The 21960-nt window shown below is 41.5% G+C and overlaps 1 protein-coding gene across 5 annotated transcripts in view; it reads right to left on the bottom strand.

The window, feature by feature from the left end:
- Nucleotides 1–21960, bottom strand: part of LOC119176491 (G patch domain-containing protein 1) — a 98793-nt gene that overhangs the window by 7355 nt on the left and 69478 nt on the right. For 3 of the 5 annotated variants that reach the window (XM_037427797.2, XM_037427792.2, XM_037427798.2), the window contains exons 12-15: nucleotides 18020–18099; nucleotides 12621–13053; nucleotides 8286–8383; nucleotides 8030–8187 (exon numbers count right to left, since the gene is read on the bottom strand). In XM_037427797.2, the coding sequence (XP_037283694.2) occupies nucleotides 8030–8187; nucleotides 8286–8383; nucleotides 12621–13053; nucleotides 18020–18099 (769 nt within the window). Of the gene's footprint in view, nucleotides 1–5571; nucleotides 5748–8029; nucleotides 8188–8285; nucleotides 8384–12620; nucleotides 13054–18019; nucleotides 18100–21960 lie in introns of all 5 variants that reach the window. The other 2 variants (XM_037427796.2, XM_037427795.2) reach the window with 1 other exon arrangement.

Below are 21960 nucleotides of genomic sequence, written 5' to 3'. Positions count from 1 at the left end.
ACCCCTTTCTGTCTTTTTGGTTGGTGAAGGTAAAGATGAACACCTCAGTAATGCCTGAATTCTCCACTGAATATAAAACTGTGGTCATGAATCATGGCAAGCTACTTCCACGTGATGTCACTGAATGCATTGAATCTTGTAAGTGCATTTACAACATCTGCATCTTATTCGTGAGCTCATTCCAGGCCTGAGATATCACCTTTTCTCTTGGATGTTGTATATTCGTGTTTTCTTTCGTTTCAAGGCTGCCTGAAGCATAAATTTTGTCATTCTTTTCATTTAGCCGTCACTTTCTATGAAACTGCATCTTAGCCATAGCTTTCAGTGACATTGCCACTGCTCTCGTAGCTATAAAAAAGAATAGCAAAGAATTTGAGGGCCTTCCACGTAATTAAGTGTTGTTTTATAATGTAATAATGCCTATAAACTGGAAGAAACAGTTATGCATACATGTTTTATAGTTAGACTAAGCAAAGAATTGCTTTACTTTTTGTTCAAGTGCACTTCCAACAGGATTTCTGGCCAATATACTGCTCAAATTTTGTTCGAAAATCCATATTTCCATGCTAAAATGACTTCTCTCAAGATGCAGAAAAGAAAAAATAATAATATATATATATATATATATATATATATATATATATATATATATATATATATATATATATATATATAACTTTAGCTATGTTGCATGCAATGTGGCACCAGTTAAAAAAAAATCCAACAAAACAAATTTATAAACTCAATGTACCACCAATACCATGCATCCCTGATGTGCCAAATATATTCTCTTGATTTCCTAAATATTTCTGATACACTGTAGCAAAAAAGCATAGAGCTGATGGCGACAGGAAGCAGTGGAGAAAGCTCTTACTGAAGAAAAAGAAGTGGGACACATTCATCCCATTATTTTTCAAACAATTAGTTTGCCATTCTTCTCGTTTGGGTATATATTATACTTTATTAGGCTGGCCTGTAATCCTGCTAGCATTTGTAGAGTACTAGTTTTTTCATATAGTTCAAAATGAACTTTAGCAAAACAATGTTGTGTCATATAAAAGTCACTAGTGTGTGAGAGGTATTAAGCCTTGCATTCTAATCAAATCGCACATTTCTGTAATACTGCAAGTTCGCCAATGCTTTCTTTTGTGGTAGTACCCCAAACTAGCAGTCCATAATTAAGTACTGATACGAACAGAGCATTATACAAAAACATATTGATGCTTGTAGGGCATTCAAAAAAGATACAGCACATCACATCTTCTATTGTACTAGATAGTTTGCTAATTAGGTGATTTATCTGGTCATCCCAGTCATTTGTTCATTGAAATAGACACCTAAAGTTTTCATTTATTGATGGTACAAACTCAATTTCTGAATTATTTAATATTATTGGTGCTAGTTGAACGGTCTTGTTCCACAGTCGAAACAAGATTGCCTTAGTTTTGCTAATGTTAATTTTTTAGTGGTTTTTGAGTCGTCCAGTAATTTATTTTCGATAGCACTTTGTTACCTCTATTAATCAAGTCCTTTTCTGGGTTCCCTGAAAAAAATAAACTGGTGTCATCTGCGTTTATAATGCATTTGGCTGCACCATAAAATGTCGGAACTTCATTGATATAAAGTAAAAACAAAAATGGTCCTAAGATACTTCTCTCGGGGACACCACATATGACTGGTTTTTCATCTTATCTCTCTCGCAATAATTACAGATTGACTTGCACTGGATCAATTGCACTGGATCTATAAAATTATGGCAGTCTCGAAAAAATGACAAGCACACTAAAATTATTTTTTTGAAACCTTTCGAAAACACTGGTAATATGGATACCGGCCTGTAGTTGCTCATTTTATTTTTATCCCCCTTTTTGAATATCGCAGTCACTTTGGCGGTTTGCACGTCACATTGAAATATTCCTAGTGACAAACTTTGGTTATATATATATGTTATACCCCTGTCACATGAGAAAGTTTAATGCCATTATACTTTATTTGCATTCGACACATCGAATGACATTAGGACACGTGTGCTGCTACACGGAAAGATATAATGTCATTTGTAAATGATGGTAATTGCAATGTCGCTAAGACGGGACTGAACAAAAAAACAGTCACAGCGTGTGTAAGAAATTTATTATGTATACTAAGAGTTATAAAAAATGTTTCCATGGATGAAATTGAGGATGAAAGGTTAATATGCAGTTTTTTAAATATCCGAAGAAAACCTCGTAGCTCATACTAAATTGAGGCGAGACTGGAGCCACTATCGCTCTAGGGGAAACGTGGTAAATGTTCAATATGGCTGGCATGGCAGAGTGAGAGGAAGCCGCTGCAACTTCTCGTGCCGATCGGATAAGAAGCCTTGTCGCGGCGTATTTCTCCCTTCGTGCCAGGCATGTTAACCAAAAAAGACAGCTCCGCGGCTTTTGTAAACACTGAGCACATGGCTGACATGACCAGCATGTCTGGCGATGCTTTTGAGAATGTCGCTGTGAACGAGGATATTCAAATTTTTTTCTAATGGCTCAGTTGAATTGTATGCAAATACATTAAACAATACTTCAAAAGAAAACCATATTAATACTGATGATTTATTAACCATTTCATATATAATCTGTTCACGGCTCTCTTCCCACGAGAGTACATCTTTGCGATGAAAACTCATTTAAATGAGTTCGGCTAGGTCATTCGTTTTCTGAAGTCATTTTCTTTTAATGACATTAGACATTCCCATGTGACAGCCAATTAATGTCATTAAATGTAAATGTCATTGGGTGCAAATGACAGTAAACCTTCTCGTGTGAGAGGGGTATTAGAAATGGAGTCAGAATATCTATTACATATTTCACTGGTTTTACTTGAATGCCCGACACATCAGTGGCTTTACTGTTGCTCATGACAAAGAATGAGATAACTTCATTGTTGGACACTGGTGTAAGAAATATTGTACGTTCTGTGTATGAATTTGCATCATAATTAAAATTGGGATTATCTAAAGAATAGCCAAGAGTAACAAAAATGCCATTGAATCTGTTTGCCAAATCACAACCCATTAATTCTATGCTGTTCTGCAATATGTTAATTGTTTGTTCCAGTGATTTCCCAAGCATTGTATTTAGAGTCTACCAAATTTTAGCAGAGCATTTCGCAGTGCAGTAGCTATTCATTTTAGACCCTTTGTAGCTGCTTTGTAACAGAGTTTGTAAACTCCTTAAATGCTTCAAAAGCCTTTGAGTTTCTAGTTTTGATAAATGCCTTACATAATCAGTCTCGTTTTTTTTATTGGGTTGAGTAAGTCCTTTGTCATCCAAGGTTTCCTGTATTTTTGGCAACTGAACAGGTTCTATAAACATTGCTGCGAAAAACTTTCCCCCTCCCTCCCCTGCCCAAAGGAAAACCCTGCGCACACCTATGGGTGCCTCGATGCCAACGCTGCTACTTCTTTGTTAGGAGCCATGTTGTCAAGCGGAGTGCTGTGAATAGCGCGAGGACTCTCTGTAAATGCATTGGTGGTTAAAGAAGTAGTGGCACAATAACTTCGGCTTTATGTTTTTTTGCTGCAATTTGTTGCTGGAGGCCTCTCAGTCATAACACAGAGTATCGCTTGCTGCAGTGTATGACAGATAATTAATTAAAGGCTCCTAATAACCAACCAGCCTTAGCTTCTATTTGAGAGCTCCAAAGACGACTAGCCGCAGGGTTGCAACCATCGCCACCTAGCGTGTGCAACTTTTAACTACGTCAGCACACAGAACTGTGACGCATTTCTGCACAGTCTGCATCAAGAGGTCCTTTCTGACAGGAAACGGGACAGTGTTGCAGTGTCACTAAACACAAAGCTTTCAACGTGTGTGCCACAGCCACAGACTCGCAAGCAGATACCCAGTACTAGTCCGCTCGTGTAAACATGGCAAAAGAAGAATGGCGGCTATGGCGTCATCATAACTTGTTGCAGTCACGTGAGAGAAGTAGGGGGGTCACCAAGGGTCACATACGGTGTGTAACTTTGAGTATCAGTGTACTTTGAGGTTACACACCTTTTCACAGGAGGTAAGAAAATGCCACCATGTTGGGTGGTACTCAGGAGTACAAATGCTGAAGTCAAAGCCTCAGCAGTGCATTTTGGGGAAGGGGCCCACGCCAATTTGCACATCCCAAAAAGGACTATGGCAGCACCCAGGAAAATGTCTTAATAGCGCGAGGGAGTCGATCATTCATGCAAACTTTAAAATTCATTTAGACCTTCTTCCAAGCTATATTTGCGGTTGAAATTTTGCAGATTATATATGCATTCTTACAGAAATCCATCCCACAGGCTATCTCAGCTGCGTAAGCTATATATTAGGGAGTTTTACCAACACTTTGCGCTAGCGCTGGTAGTCACTGCACACGCGTTGTATGCCATCATTTGGCGGGACTCCACTAAGTAACGGAATTGACGGGTGTCTATTAAACTGCCTCATTACATCAGTTCTTAGACCAGATGCTATGACAGGCTTTTGCATCACGTCATTTGTGTTTATTTGCATTATGATACACCTGAGGTGCATATCATGAGCATTCTTGTCGACACCTGACAGGACACACGACAACTTTCATTTACATCAAGGTAACGAAACAGCTGCGAGACCATGAACACTTGACATCACATATATGCCATGGCCAGTAATTTAGGTCTGTCATGCACATGTGATGGCACGCCAAATGCGGTGTATATGAAATGAATGAAATAACTTCAAAACGCCAAGACCGCTTCGTGCAACATACGTGACATGCATGACATTATATTCTTGTTATAGCCTATCATTTCTGTTCGTTGCACACCCAATATATTAGCTGGAGGCCTTTTATCAACAAGAAAGTAATGTCTGCCACTGAGGCATTGAGTGAGTCAGTGCCAGTAGCATTGACAGTTGTGAGTTCCCTGGGAAAAACAGACTGACTAACAAGTACAGATGGATGTATCTTTTCTATGGCCCATGTAGAGGAGATACATGCCCTCCTGACCCATCAATTCTTCACATAAATGTGCACACACACAAGCACACTAAAACAACCAAGTGCTTACTTAACTACTGTGCCACCATATCATTGGTGTCATATTCGAAAGTGCTCTTTAATCTGTTTAACTGAACCGAACTGGGTCTTCGTGGAATTTCAGTTAATGGGATTCTACATATTTGAAAAAGCCCAAATTATGCCTAATTCCAAAATCTGAATTCACAATTGTGACAGTACAGAGCATCCTGCTTTCCAGTATTTCCAGTTCCAGCCATTGATGCATTTGAGGTTTTACTAAAGTGCCCTCGATTAACTATGTACATTTTTTCACCATAAAACAAAAGGATGGAGGTAGTTATTCACAAGGACTGCATAATGAAACAACTCTATTCACTCAACTCTGCTATAAATTGGCACTTTGAGCAAGTTGGTGAATTTTCACCTAGTGTCAACTCTGCTTTGTTGTTCTCACCCAACACTCCTGGTAGGTGATACAGATGAAATATAAGCAAGAGGCCACTTCAGCCATTTTTACAGTGCACAAAAAAGGAATAGAATTGAAATTGATACCTGCAATCTTTAAATTCTGCCTTGCATAGGTCCATCAAAACCATCAGCAATTCAAATGCTCTTTAGGAGAAAAGCATTCTGCATATACTACAAAATAAAATGACATTATTCACATATATACACCCCCTGCTGTTTATAACTCTCATCATCACATAAGCTTTCTCAGCTTCTCAAGCCTGAAAAGGAAAAGAAATGAAACGGAAACATTTTAGGCCATACTTATAAACACATGGTACAGCACAAATAACAACACATACACCCATGTGAAAATGTTCATCTGGATTACTATATAATTGCCATTTGTTGCTGGTTAAGAGCATCACACGCCAGCTGTTCAACCATATATTTACAGAAAAAATGAAAGAGGCTAATGCCTTGACATGAAATAAGGGGTATATCGTATGCACTGGGAGATAGCTATACGGTCATTCATATGAGCACTACAACAAAGTTTGAAATGAAGCTCATCTGGGCTTCACTGCTACAGTCGCACAACTTTTTTAGTGTCCGCAATGTGATGATCAAGCATAGGACCAAGCTTACTCATGAAATGATCAAGTTGAAGTCATATGTAAGCTAGGTGATGTGTGTATGTAGGGCCCATAAACCACCTCCGATATCTTTTCAAGCATTTCAAGTAAGCACGCGCATCGTGTGCAGAATGCCGTCACGATCAACAATTCTACACATGGCAGTGCTACGAGCTGCCGGCATGCCACAAATTCTAAGAAACAAGCCCTCCTGCTTTACAGGCCTTTCGGGCCTCCGCGTGACACAACAAGCCTAATATGCTATGACTGGTCGAGCAAGAGCCTACGACTTCCAGTCAGTCTGCAAGCAGCTGTACGCACTGCTTGGTGTTCTTCATCGTGTTGCCCGTGTGCGTATAACACGTGCAGGACACGGTGTGTCCCCGTACGTGTCCATCGCGTTGGCAATCCTTTGAATGTGTGCACGCAACGCAGGTTCCATACCGGCACAATTACAGCAGCCATGGTTCGCCAACAAACATGCAACTGACGGAGTCGATGGCCAGAGTCGCGGCAAGTAGAAGTAGACGGTGTTTAAAGTAGCGTGTCAGCGATGACGTATGCCAGGCGAGATTGGGAGGGGCACTCGGTGAGAGGGAAAAGCGGCAGGGTAGAGGATACCAGTGGAGGGTAGTGCAGGAGAGAGCGAAAGATGAGGTCGTCACGGTTTCCACAATAAAACGGGTCTAACTCCGCTATTACTGCAGCGTTCTGAAAAATTTTCATGGCTCTGTGTCTGTCCTACACTCGTGCACAATTTCCCCACCAGTCCTGAATTTCGACCTCTGGGTGGTTTACGGGCCCTTCAATGGACCTTCTGTCACAGTACCTGTACAAAAAGTTGCATATCTTGCCAGGTCTTGAGCTAATGGCGAGCACGTGTTTTGAAATAATCACTGATGTTTATCAATTGCACTCCTGTACCTTGTTTTTTTTTTTCATACAGTGTATATAATCAACCCCCCCCCCCCCCCCCCCAAAAAAAAAAAAACGAATTCGCTTCGAACCTATATTTCACTGAATCAAGGCAATGATGCGGGCTAGTTCGTTTCCCCCAGCACGAAGGCGGGGGTTCATTTGGCGGATCATTACCGCAGGTGTGATTGTGCTCCTGATTTCGCCAATACACATGTGCTTAGAAAAGACAAGAATAAGGCAATGTGACAAATTATAGAAGCATTCGCTATCAGTGAGAATGAAAGAAAATGTGTCAGTGTAGCGTCGGTTGCCTTATCCAGAAAAGAGATTGAGTATTTGAAAGTAAATCTTGCGCATGCCGGGTGGTAACATGTGACTTTACAGACATAAGAAAGCACTTAAGAGTGTGATTGTGCGCATGCACTTATGTCCGATGGTACTTTTTGGCTTTTTTAATAAAAAAAAAAATCCGTTGATGTCTAGCACCTGTTCTGTTAATGTATTCCTTCTGTGTCCATCTTTTTTTTCGTTATGCACAACGAATATGAATGCAAATCCCTGAATTCACTTTTTGAACAAGCCTTAAATAAATAAAGAAGAAAAGAAAGAAAAAAAGGGAGAGTAGCATCTCCTCTTAAGGAGTCGAAGATACCATTCCCAGGCTGCATTCCAAACAAAGTTCATCTGTCCTGTGGGCAATGCTTGAAACAATGTTGAAAAAAATGTCTAAAAACTATAAAACCATTATTCTTAAAACAATGTACTGCATGCTTGCAATTGTTCACAAGGCGAGCAGATGAAATTCTTGGAGACAGCACTCTGGCTTCCTACATTGCCTTGTGGCTGCCACTGTGTGCATGGGCAAATTTTTAGATTTCTATTGAGAGAACTCTAGCTGGTGTAATCACAACACAATACTACTGTGGTATTTTCCTAGACAAGCATAGCATGAAATGCTAGTTTGCTGCTGGAAACAATTTTTCTATTTCAACAATGACGAAAAATTATACCTCGACATGATGTCTCTGTAAGAGGGTTCTTTTTCAGATGTTGGCAGTTCATCTGAGGAATCACTGGTTTCATCCCCTTCACTGCTTTCTTGTTGAGAGCCCTTTCTCACTGTTATTTGTTTTGCATGCTTCTTGTGTTTCTTCTTCTTAAGTTTAGACTGATGAAGAAAAAGACAAATAAAGAAAGATAAACTTGGCATAAAGGCACGAAAACTTTTTCTACTAGCATAGATCAAATGACAATTGCCTAGCTCACCTTCAGCTTCTTTTTGTGTTTCTTCTCGCTCTTCGTCTTGCTATTTTTTTTCTTGTGCTTGTTAGGGTGCTGCAACTTAGAAGAACCTTGAGGGATAGCTGAGAATAGAAGAGTAACGGACCAATTGCCAGCATATTATACTCACACGTGCACAGACTGCACAGGAGCACTAAGCACCAATAAATAATATACTATACACCATTCACACACTGCAGTTTAATTCTGCATTACTCATTGTTCCCTACAATATTAAAAAACCTTGAAATCAGAAAAATTGTCCCCCAATCTAAATTTACATTTGCACCCCAACGACAAAGAAACATAAGACAAAAGCCAGAATATAGGCCGACCCCCTCCCCCCCAACCTTGAATCTTCGAAAAACAAATTCTTAAAAATCACTAAGTATCATGGTGCACCCTTACCTTGATATATACACGACACAACCAGCTGGACTGTGGTGACGTTTCTTTTTATTTTGACACTAATCTTATATAGTCAAATGCCAGAAGGCCACAAAGTGCTGTCACTCAGAGTCATCTAAACTTGAGTTCGATGGCGTCTGTTTCTCACTAGTTACGTCCCAGAGTGCACCGTTCTCTGTTCCATCCAATGCGTTGCTTATGCAGCACTTGCAGAAGGGCTTGCGCACCATCTCTTCCAGGAGAGATTTCCCTGCTGACGACACCCAGCTACAAACGAACACAAGTGGTGGACGTCGTAGGCGGCCAGCGGGGGCCTTGGGATTGTCGCTCAGCATCCACACATTGTAGAGCTCGCGCACGCAATCTTTAAAGGGCTCATTGAGCACTATGTCCAGTGGCTGGAGGATTGATGTTAGTCCCCCAGGGATCACAAAAGGTCCATCTTGCCATCGGACAGAGCTCCCTTTGCACCGGCCGTGAGGTGGCTTCGAAATGAGTCGAGCACCAACATGCTCGGTCGCTGAAAAAGTGCACAGGGTCGCCAATTCTGCACGAGCTTGATCTACTCAAACACGCGAGACTCGTTCTTGAACCCCTTTTTGTTCGCTCTCACGATAACATCCCGAGAAAAGTCTCCTTTTGGTAGCCCTTTGCTCTTGAAAGTGATACAAGAGGGGCCGCTTCTTTCCATCGGCTGTGCACATGAGCATCACTGTAAATCGTGAATGCTCGTTGGCCGTTGTCAAGAGCTGCACTTGCTGGGATCCTTTAGCAGTCACAGTCCAGTTCGAGGGCATATCAAACCAAATCGACACTTCGTCCGTGTTGCCAATGTGTCTCATCATGTAGCAAAGCTGTCGACAAAGCTTTACGTTTTGAAGCGCTAATACTCAACCAGCTTGTTATCAATATGTTTGGGCAGTTTTTAACACGTGGTAGTATGCCGCCTCAGCACAAAGCTCTTCCGCTTCATAAATCAGTGCACCCACAATGGTAAGCCCTTGAATTGCGCTCTCGTGAGCCCAGAGTCTCGCTATCTCAATTGCTTTCAGGCGGATGCACTCCGCTGTCAAAGGTGGTAACCTTGCATGCAGCTCCCGGATGAATTCAGCGAGTAACGTTTCCAGTTCGGGGTGCACTGCAGTCCATCCACGAAGTGAAGTTCTTTTTTTTGTTGCTGCAGGATGTGTTGTGCTGCTTTTAGCTCCTTTAGTATCAGACGCTTTTCTCTGATGCTACGAATTCCCGTTGTGCCACGAGATTGCCGTGTGCTTCGGCATACTCGACAACTTTTTCTTAAAGCCCATCGTAAAATGCCATTGACTACCATTCATTTCTGAAGAAAATATAAAAGAGCAGACCGACAAAGATAACTGAGGCAAAATGGCATTGCTAGTACACTGTAGGCCTTGCTAGAGTGTACTATTATTGCCTAGCCTGGTCTATAGTGAACTAGAAGAGATGTATTGGCATGAACGGCCGGGAGCGCCAAGTTTTTCAGCGTACCTTTACGCTCTGGACGCCGCTAGGTTAGGTGGTTGCGCTGTTGCTCCTTTTCATACAGAGAGCCTAAAGCCCCTGAATTCAGAGGCTTCAAGGGAGCCTTCATGTGCGCGCCCTGCCACAACGGAGCCTTCATGTGTGCACCACCACAACGGAGGCGGCGCGCACATGAAGTGTAAAAAGGTTTTTGGCCAAGCTAGTTGGTGAAGATTCGTAACAGCTCACAGCACACTCAGAGACACGGGCGAAGAAGGAACACACAGAGACAAGCGCTGACTAACAAGAGAATTTTACTTGCGTTTCTGCAAAAGAGTTCACCAATTTTCTACACTGAGTTTAAGAGGGAATATTTTGTAAAAATATAACGATATTCCGCAGTTTAACCGCATAAAAGCTGTGTGCAATAAATTTGTTTCCTTTTTCTATAGCCTCATGAAAGTGAATATTGCCTGCAAAAGTGTAAGCCTATTACATGTTTAAAAGCGAACGATTCGTGCATAAATGAAAATATGTCTCATTGTTTCTCAAGTGTTATTAGAACATTTTTGTGAAAGGACTACATGGATCCAATTTTTTATAAGTGCCACCTTTTCCAAAAGATTTGACCCACCCCCTTCCCATATTGAAAATATTTAAATTTTGAACCATCTGTATTACCTGTTGTGATCAGTAGGTATATACCATATACATAATAGCATTATATCGAAATGCTGCCTTAGAAGAGCATAAATCTGTGTTGTTGTATCAAATCAAAAGTAGATAGACGAGTGGTAGCGTATTTACTGTAAATACGGCAAACCGTTTCTGAAAAAGGACCACCTGTCCACTTTGGCAGAGCTCGCATGCAGACAACCAATGCTTGCGCTACCGAATCAGTGAAGCTGAAGCAGCTAGAGGAAGCTATTTTCGGGGCAAAGCTCGTTAGGGTGTGGGGTTGTTCCCTCCTCCATTTGTATGTAGTATGTATATAGCCACCTCTAGTTTACGAATCGCTCACTAGATGGGGTGGTGTGTATATGTCCTTGGAAATAATATCATTGTGTTAGTGATTTTTGTATAGTTGACGAGTAAAGAGGATAGATGGCACTGTTATACTAAAAAACCCACAGTATGTCCACCCACGGAGTGAATGATGATGATTGGGGCAAAATGTCCGTCTGTCCGGTGCGTGCTTTAGCGTGATAGGAGCGGGCGGACAGACAGATGGACGCTTTGCCACACTCATCATCATTCACTCCATGGATATGCTGTGACTTTTTTTTTTCACAAATGCGCTCCCTGATTTTCGAGAGAAGATGTCTTCAATTAAAATAAAGGTAAACAACACTGTAGGTTAAGAAGGATGGAAGAAATATACGGTGCTTGGACTACACTTATAAGTGTCGTATGCATTCTTTCTTTTCGTCTTGACTTCTCGCACAGTTTAGTCTTCTTTCAGTATGATCCAACAAAACAGACAAATTTTATAGCTGTCCATGTGTCTTCGTCTCCTGATTTAGTTAACAATTACGATGACAATCTCTCCGCGTGCTCCGTAAGAAAGAACCCAGGTGATATTAAACAAACACTCCGTAGAGGCTTACGCTATATTCACACGCGAGGGCAAAATCCCGCTGCTCCGCGGGATTTGGGGCAGCAGCGGAGACATCGCATGCACACAACTGGAGGTAGCTCACAAAATCATTGAGCATACTCTCGACTTCTATGCTTGTACAGCATACTACTCATGTTTGTGGTGACGCAGGCCACGCATTGTGAATGAAAACCAACAATCCACCACCAAAAACCACTGGTCTCTTCCACTGTCACATGAAACACATTCCGTCGTTGCCACAAAACTAAAACACGTGGCTTTTAAGCCAGCAGCCTGCTTCCTAGCCACGCCAATCCGACCAATGTTGACAGATTTGACGCTGAATCCTCTCGATCGAGGACAGATGACTGTCAAACGAACAAATCAAAATAGCAGCGATGCATTTCCCTTGGTGCCATGAGTAGAGGAGAGCAGATGAAGCGAGGACGGCAAGTTTTGATGACGCACACGTCAGGTGATACTCTGTCCGCTCTAAAAATTCCTCCTCCGTTCTCTCTTGTCAATCCACCTTTACAGTAAATATGACTTGTGTTCTTTGCAGTTAAATCTAAAAAGCATCAAGTCTCAAGCATGACCAGATGACAAAGCGGGAAAGAAGGGGGGGGGGGGGCGAAGGGCTCCTTTTATTTTTTTCAACAGGGCCCTCCACACTGTTAATCCAGCCCTGTGTACAAGCAATCTTTTTTTTAATAAACGTTTAGCATGGTACTAATGAGTACGACTTGCAAGAGACTTTGGACATGTGCTGTTCCAAGCATGAGATATATTGCCAAATTACAAATTAGAGCTTAGAAGTAGTACTGCAAGGTGCATACCTGTAATTGATGATGCAGTGATAGAACAGGAGCTGCTAGTTGGTAGAGGTGGTGGCACTGGGCCATATATGCTGCCGCCTGATGTTTCCTTACTCGACTGGGAGGACGATATTTCACCTGATGAAGCATAAGTCACTGTGCTGGTAGGTGGATTAGATGGAACGTCTTGCAGTGGTGCGGGCGGCGCCCTGCGATCGAGTAGCTCAAAGTCCAGGTTGGCAAAGACTCCGAGGGCAGGTCGTGATGGCTGCTTTAGTGCTTTATTTGGGCTCATTTTCGTGTTAGTGGCCTCTCCAACAGCCTTCTCATCTGCTGTTGATGCTCCCGATGCGGGTTTAGTACTGAAATTCTCCTCATCATCTGAGGATTCTGAAAAAATTGACTTGAAAAATTCGAGAGGTGGACGCTCCTCTTCAGGCGTGTCCTTGGAGTCCTGCATCAGAGATGAGTAAAAGTAAAGAATCATACCATATTTACACTCATAATTTGCACCCTCGTATAATCTGAGCACCCCTAATATTTTGCCAGCTTTTCGGGAAAAAAATATTTACTACCATATTTTGCGCTCCCAGACCCGCCTGAGCTAGCTCACCGCATGTGCATCTTTAAACCTTTCGATGCTTTGGATGGCTGTGCGTCTCGCCGAGCAGACGAGCGCAGTCAAACAGGCTGCAAGTGCGAAATCCCTTCCTTCAAGGACTTCCCCTGAACCAGGGTTCCAAAAAATACCGCACATGAACACAAACGTGTTGACGGGTTGCCAAAACTGCTCCAGCGTTTGCCTCCCCCTACTTCCCAATCTCTACCACCGCGATGATGGCGAGAATGCACGGGTGCGTCCTGGCAAGGACAACTCTCTGCATTGGAGGCATGTGAGGGCCTGTCGCACCAACTGTTCCCCTCGTTCCCTTCGTCTGCGCTGCAATGCACGCTTGTTCGATTTCGAAATCCGGCAGGCGCGTTTTGACCATTCCCTTGCGATGTGGCATAGTAATTATGTATACGGCAATATTGAAGCTTGCTTTGTATTGTAAATTTCGCCGACGAAAATGGGAAGCGTGCCTCCGCAAAGCACTTCAAGGGGACGTAGCGCAAAGCACTTCAAGGGGACGTACTTCAACATGACAACCAGCGTGATCGGTACGTGAAAAAGCAGAATAGTGTGTGCTTGCCATTGCAAGTTTCGTGCAATTGAAGGAGGCCTTTTCAACTATGTGTGGGTGCTTAGTTTCATCGGTGTCGCCGTGTCGGGGGACCTAGTTTCTCCCAGCATTGTCGAAAGCCGAAAATGGGGAGTTCAAACGCGTTCTACAGAACCGAGGACGATGCGATTGGGGGGGGGGGGGGGGGGAGTGGTGGCAGTGGTTGCGATGATGATTCCCAATTGAACTTCGCGATCAGTGATTCCCGCTAGACCGCGTGTGACCAGGTCTGACTGGTTAATGTACGTAAAATTATTTCAAAATTAATAAGTAGACTTCATTTGTGCTTCAATGTATTTTTTTTTTTAAATCTACATGACACAACATTTCATTTCATATGCACTCGCAAAATGCCCACGTAATTTGTGCATCTCCTTCTCGGGATGCCAAAATTGCGAAGAAAAAAAGTGTTCAAATTATGCGAATATTTACAGTAATTCAATTGGACCTTTTATCGACAAACTTACAGAGATTAGCTCCAGCAAAACGCAACATGAAACAAGGCTGTGGCATTAGCATTTCAGAACGTTTTTTTTCCTTTTTTTTCTTATCACCAGCGTTGACATGCCTAGGATCCAGAAGATTGTGACTTTTGAACCATATAACATTTAGTGCACATGCTGGCCTTCGTTAAAGCTAGGTTATATTATATATAAAGTTGCATGTAAAATGTTTTCCCATTCATTGCAGATAGGTGCTATTATATATACGATTGCACACAAAAAGTTTTCCCATTATTGAAACACTATATATGTATTATAAAATCCATCATTAAGTACTCAATAATACACAAGTACACTGATGGCATTAACCAAACTTACATTACTGGATTTCATCCTATGTCCACTGACATGAACATACTGTAGTATTAGGGCCACAAAATAAAGTCAATGGACAATGCAGGGGAAAGACAGCCCCTTTGAATATGGAGTGAACACTTGCCCCTCTGAAAAACGAAGCTGCTTGACTGCAAACATGCTACTGATTACAGAGAGTGATCGGAATCAGAACAGAGTGTATCAACCACACGTAGCTGGCTTTTACAGAGGCCTTGCAGGTCAGAAAACATTCTTGATTGGTAGTCGGGACTCCTGCAAACACGTGAGCCAAACATTATAGTATGACATGAGATCTGGAATTTACAATTAAGCCTTTAGATCAGCTACAAATCGCTCCCTCTTCTATCTACAAATGATGCCATGCACCCAAGTTACTGTGCCTTATACCCAAAGGTCACAGTGATCGGTTGATTTAGGCATCATGAACTGCATTATTACCGTGGTCACCGCGGGATGCCACTATGAGCCCGTGCACACTCACCATCGCACTGAAAGTAAGCTGTGAATTTCAAGATTAAATAAAAGGAAAGTGCTCAAGGTAATAACGCATGCGAACGAAGGAACCCATCTTGCCCCTTGTCATCATCCTCCTGCATAGCGTTCAGCATATCCCTCTGCCTTCTCTCAAACTTGACAAATTCTAAAAATACTTGTGGGACTCAATTCGTGAGGCAATAAGCTCTTTTAATGAAGCCATTAGACGATTACATAAAAAAGTGTTTAAGGCCTTTTTTTTAAATGTGCATTAAGCAAGTGGCAATAAACAGTGATGCCACCGGGGTCTTCTGATTTGGAGCAATTTTTAGAGCAGCAAAATTTTCACTTTGGAGCATCTTGGAGCAGCAAAAGTTTCTATTTTGGAGCACATTGGAGCAGCAAAATTTTCATTTTAGAGCACTTTGTAGCAGTAAAATTTTCTATTTTGGAGCAATCTGGAGCAGCTAACTTCACATCCCGGAGGAGAAGCAAGTTGCATTTACATTCAAGGGCATGGATAATTATTTTGGGGCTCTTGCCTCATGTGAAGAGCTAGAAATATTTCAATTCATTTCAAATTTTATGAAGGCAATCATCTTAGGAGCACTCCCTATTTTAGTTGATGATGCAAAAATAATGTCATCGTTATATTGCCCATTCTGAAAGAACTTTTCAGTGATTATTTTCGTAGCAAATAAACATAATACTAGTTGAATAAAATTATACCTCATGAAATAAAATTCTATACACCTTTGTGGTTATCAGTATATATGGTAGACAAACATTGTGACGTACAACACTAGAGACACACACTTGCAACTGCATTTCCTTCAGATGACCCAAGGATATAGAAAAGTTCTTTTTCTTTACAACCAATCATACTGCTGGGCTTAACATGACGTCATTTAGCTAGTCTCATAAAGCCAACCTCCTTCAGCACTCATCTTTCTGTGCTGAAACTACATGATTCAACAAACTTCGTTTTCCATTTGCAGTGATGTTTTATGCAGCTAGGGCATCTTTTCTATACTCCAAAATCCAGCCCGTAATGTTCTAGAAAGCAGTGCATAAATAATAGAGAACCTCACAGGATACCTTATGCATACGCCTAAGACGACTTGAAGGTGAGAATCATTTTCTTTTTATTGCGATAGCAATTACAAGGGCATTCTCGACCGGTCTTTGCCATCACCAGGGGCGTAGGTAAATTTTTTTTATTGTTTGGGGGAGAGTGCACCTTGACATGAGGGGGGGGGGGGGGCATGCAAATGGTAATATTGAGCTACAAATATATGCCATGGCAAAAAAATATTTTAAAAGGGGGGGGGACATTATCAATGTGCCCCCCTCGCCTGACTATGATTGATTGTTATGTGGGGTTTAACGTCCCAAAACTATAACATCATTTACGAGAGACGCCGTAGTGAAGGGCTCCAGAAATTTCGACCACCTGGGTTCTTTAACGTGCTTGTGGCTATGCCACTGGCTGTCGCCGTCATGTTTTGTGTAATATCCCAATCGATAACACCCCCCCCCCCCCCCGCATCGGGTGTTTTACAAGCGGGCAAAAGCGCACAAGCAGGTGCAACAAATGCAGCTATAACACAGAAAGTGACAATTTCTCCACAAGGGCAAAGCAATGAATGCAATAGCAACAACTTAAAACGTAACGCTGAGAACAGCAAGCAGATCGAAACATGTATTGCGCTGCTCACGCACAAATGACGCACGAAAACAACATACACAGGACGATAGCAAACTAACAATGTTTACCGCTCGACAATTAACACACTGTTTAAACAAAAATGACCGACGAAACATAGTCACAAGTACAGATGAGTGCAAGCTAACAAGTGTCCCAATCGTTATGCTTCGCTGTGTATGAAAAGCGCGCTCTTTTTGCAAACAGGGCCTGTGCAGACAGCAAAGTGACCTTTGTGCTGGGCCCGGCAACTAAGGAACTAACGCAATCGTTCCGGTGAATGCCTAAGGCACATGATTCTCCTTGCCGAAGGATAAGTGCACGTGCACAAGGATCTAAACCCCCCTCCTGCCCCCATTAGTAGGGCAAGGTATGAGTGGGAGACAACCGCGCGTCGGTGCATCGTGATGAGCTGGGCATCGAGCGCGGGTGGCTTTTTTTTTTCTTTCTTGAGTTTTCATATGTATAGATACATATAAACATTGAATGAGGCGGCGGCGGCGACGTCAAGAAATCAACCAAGACTGTCCATATAATTGCTATCGCAATAAAACAGCCAACCTACCTCCTTTGCACGGAGTGCAGATGTGATAGCATCACCTTTTGTGCCAGGCCTGCCATCGATTGTTACTAAACCGGAGGAGAAAGCGCCACTTATCTTCAAAAAGCAAGAAGGAACTAGGAACGCAAGGGGGGGGGCATTGTTATGAACTTTGGGTGTCATCACTGGCACTCATGCTAATTCGGCAGGCATTAAAGATGGCTGTTATACCCTTCTATCTTGTACTCTCAATTCGAACAGACTGTTGATATCACATTCATTGCTAAAAGCCTAAGTGAAACTAACAAATAGTATCTTTTGGACACTATGTCGCATAACTCAGATGAACGCTGGCTTAAGGGACTATGGTCACTCCAATTGCCGAAGCGGTTTTTGCACTATCAATTATCTAAACACAAAGCAGAGGTTATAGTGGCACAAAAACTTTACGAGCATGTTTCATTAGGCCTCGAGATAGGCACCCGCGAAGGTGCTATCTCAAGGCCTAATGCTATCTCAAGGCCTAACTTGAAACCTGTTTCTTGTTTTCCTAGGATGCAAAATAACATTCAGGCATGTTCTTACACCAAGACTGCAGTGTGCTCACAAATGTTTACTGTGGCTACAAAAGCACTTGCCTCTTCATTATCATGCCTGGCATTCACTGCAGTTGACACTTCAGCACTTGAATCAGCAGTTTCAGTACTAATCACGGGTCCTAGAAGAAACATATAAATTTTGCAGTTAGTAATACATTTCTCAAATTTAGCCTGCCAGAAGTATTTGTGTGGGGAGATCACAATGTTTGCTTTAAACATCTTGATATAAAAGTTCCACCATTTAAAGCACTAATGCAATAATAAGCATATTTGATTGGTAAGTGCTGCTTCTAAAATCATTAAGTTTTGGGTTCATTCTTGCATGTTGGACGAAGCACAAGAGCAACTTTCAATACTGAAAAAAATTAGATATAATACATTAACACTAGTTTTGACATCCTGGCTATTGAAATGTTGAAACAAGGATATAAAATGCTTTATTACATGTATGTGGTAATACAATTAAATGACCCAATTTCTTGGACTCCTTAGGATAGCGAAATCATCTGAAGAATCAGGTAGTCTGGATAAACGAAAGCAAACATTCTTACTTCGCTCAAGGGCTCAAATAACCACAGCCACATCCAAAATAACACTAAGTACTTCTACTACACCTTTCAAGTGTCTCAATCCTCAGTCTGTGAGAGTAGATGGTGGGTGTACATGTTTTAAAGAATGCATTATGTCCCATGACAGTAGACCATCCCCATCTTTGGCATGTGTCACTGCAATATGGATTAGTCGTTCCTGCTGTTGGGCCAATTGATACATAACAGATTAGGACAAACACTAAAACAAGGACTGGAGACACAAGATGCTAATAAGTGCACACTCATAACTAAATTTAATTCTTCTGAGAGCTTTGCTTCACAGCCATCTAGCATCCATACAAGGAGACAATAAAAAAAGACCATAAAAAATTGGTAGGAAGACTACTTAATCAAATTCTATGAACCAGAAGTTATAACACTATGTATTCTCACAAACTGACACGGAAAGAATGCCGATTCATTGATCCCAAATTTTTTGTAAATACACAGTTTCAGTCAGTTCCCAAGCTGCTGCGGTGGTTACATGATTAGAGCGCCCACTTCCAATGTGGGAGGTGCCAGGTTCGATTCCCAGTGCCAACTGGGAACCCACCGGTTTTTCACAATGGGTAGAGAGGTACACCGACCTGCTGCTTGGTTGTTTCTGGGTAGTCATCGCGAAAGGTGGCTTAATAAGGTTCTGCGAAGGCCCTGGACGTGCCTTAACCCCCCACAGCCTTGGTGAAATAGATGAGCATCCGCCGCTGCTGTTGAGGGCAGAGAATTACTGCCGCCAGGTACCTACTGGTTAAATAGGTACAAGCGCACTTCCAACCTGGTGCTCGACAGAACGTAGTCGTAATCGCTTGGGAGGTCACCCATTCTGTGGGAAATTGGCGGTATGGAACCGCCAGACTTAAAGTTAAAGGCATCCTCTTTTTTCTCCTTTTTTTATACTTTTCTACAAAAGGCATGTGTCCTCTGGCAATAGTTCACACGGGCATTCTTTACAGTGACACGGGAAATATAACCCTGGCCTATTTTTTTTTCTAGACATGGCGTATTTGCGTCTCATGTTTCTTGTCCTTGTCTTAGTATTTGCACTAATAAACTCAACTTCACTGCAATGTTTTGTGTATGCTTGACCATGTAATGTCTCTGGATTGCAGCGAAGCTCACTTTTGACAACTGCTGCAGCTGCAAGTGGATTCACAGCTAAGACTTGCGCAACAAAAATAAGGATGAAAAGAGATAGACACCACGGGTGTCTGTTTCTTCTCATCAGTGCTTTTGTTGCAGAAGTCTTAGCTACGAATCAGTACCAACTCGCCCAACTTTCAATACTCTTGGAAGTAGATCGTTAGGTGCAAGCGGTAGTTCGAGGCTATGCTCGAGTAGTTCGAGCACAGGTAGTTCGAGGCTATCAGTGATATGAGGCGGTGCTGGAGGTTTTGACAGTTGCTACTTTGAACCTGCAATTATAGCAGTAAATGAGAAAAACAAGATGAGGGAAGGTTTCAGCATTTCAAATTTCAGATGTCTTTAAACACAGGCTTCATAGCATGATGCCTTATTATTTTGAATTACCACACAATCAATAGCATATTGATTGTATTTGATACATCTGCCCTAAACATCCCACACGGTTTCATACTGTCAACTTAAGGTGATGTGGAGAGCTGTCCAGCAATGAATGGACAATGCTAACAGCACAAAACAAAAAGAAAGCAAACCTTCAAGATGAGACTATTAAAAAATGACTATATCTTTTGATGACTGTTAATAAAATTATTTTCAATACACTAGGCACCCACAGTGCACTAGTTTTGTTAGAAGTACTTATTAAAAATCATGTCTATAAAACGAACGAATAGGATAACCACTTGTTTAAAATCACACACAAAGTACTTTCTCTTTCAGTAGATGGGCTCAGAGTAGAGGTGCACAAACAGAGAATTTTGAACGTTGAAGCAAATTCAAGTAATCAATACCAAATGCAAATCGAATAGAATATTTTTAAATATAAATAACCCTACTGAATTTTACAAAAAAAAATTTCTTTCTCACACACCAGACAAGAAAAAGTTTCTTTGCACAGCAAATAATATTAGGAAATTTATGCATTGGACAGCACTATTGCTTGAAATTATTACACACACAATAACTTAATGTTGTGATGAAAGACAAAGAGCTGCGTGATATGTTCGAGAAGCAGCGACCCAATTGTGCATGTTGCCGTTCCTGAAGACAATAAAAAGAACCACACGCTGTACACACTAGTGCTGACACACTAATAGTATTGTTATTGTTTAATCGTGTGAGCATCTTTCTCATCTGAGGGGAGAAATGACAACAGATTGGTATGTTAATTTTAGTACATGCTTCATACTAAACAACCTAGAATAATGCCAGGTTTTGCTGTTTCTATATTTCTTATTTTTGCAATGATTTTTCTATTAGTTTCAGTGGTTTTGTTGAGCACAATTCTGGCACTCTTGCAATAACGTGGTCAGCCTCATACACAAGGCCAAACTCTGGCCGTTATACTGAAATACTGGCACATTATCAGCAAAAGTGCACTGAGCGAGGGGAAAGGGTGGGGGGATGTGACAATTGAAACTTATTGGTCTATTTGTGCAAAAATTTTAGCAAAATTTAGCACAGATTTAATGCTTTGTGTCGATTTCAGTAGTTGTTATAAAGCTTTGTGTTGTTCGAATATACCATTTCAAACAGTAAAGGTGTCTCATGAGTCTAATGCAATACTGAACTATGTGAATAAAATATTTGAAGTTTTGACTATATTGGCACACCCCTAGTTTATAGCCAAATTTTGGCATATCCGTGCTACTTGCCTGTTCTGTAAGGTATAACAGAAGCTTGAAATTTTGACACCTCAAGGAGATCAGGAACTCAATGGATACAATTTTTTTAAGAGCAGTAGTGCACATGTGGCTTTTTCCACGGTTTCCAATTTACACTTTACTGATAAAATGGCTCACAATCATTTAATTAGCTTTCCAAGGATCAATGTGGGAAGCTCCCAAGTGCATTTTATGGTAGTAATTGCTATTTTATACACTGACAATGAAGTTTGCAATGTTTTAAGAACAGCACTCCTTCTAAAGGGCTATATTTTGTTTTCAAGCCCCAAGGGCAGGGAAAAGGCGATGTTAGCCTGTCACTGTCTGCGCGTGCAATGAAGTAAATATTCTCAACTATGGTGTCAGTACAAAAAAGAAGGCGTTACATCCTCCACCAAAAGTATGCAGGACATGAAGTTTTCAAGAAAGATATATTCCCAATTCGTCTGGAAATAGAGCCTCCAATTACACTTCAACCACTTTATGAGAGACATACACTGGAAAGCATTTTTTTTTTCTTATGGTATGAGGTGTCTTTTGTAAGCAGAGTACCACGGATGTGTTTTCTACTCAACCTATATTTTGA

The sequence above is a fragment of the Rhipicephalus microplus genome, chromosome X (assembly GCF_043290135.1).
Source record: "Rhipicephalus microplus isolate Deutch F79 chromosome X, USDA_Rmic, whole genome shotgun sequence".
In the NCBI taxonomy this organism is placed as follows: Eukaryota; Metazoa; Arthropoda; class Arachnida; order Ixodida; family Ixodidae; genus Rhipicephalus; species Rhipicephalus microplus.
The sequence above is the reverse complement of the archived record's forward strand: the minus strand, read 5'-3'. Positions and strand labels throughout refer to the sequence as shown.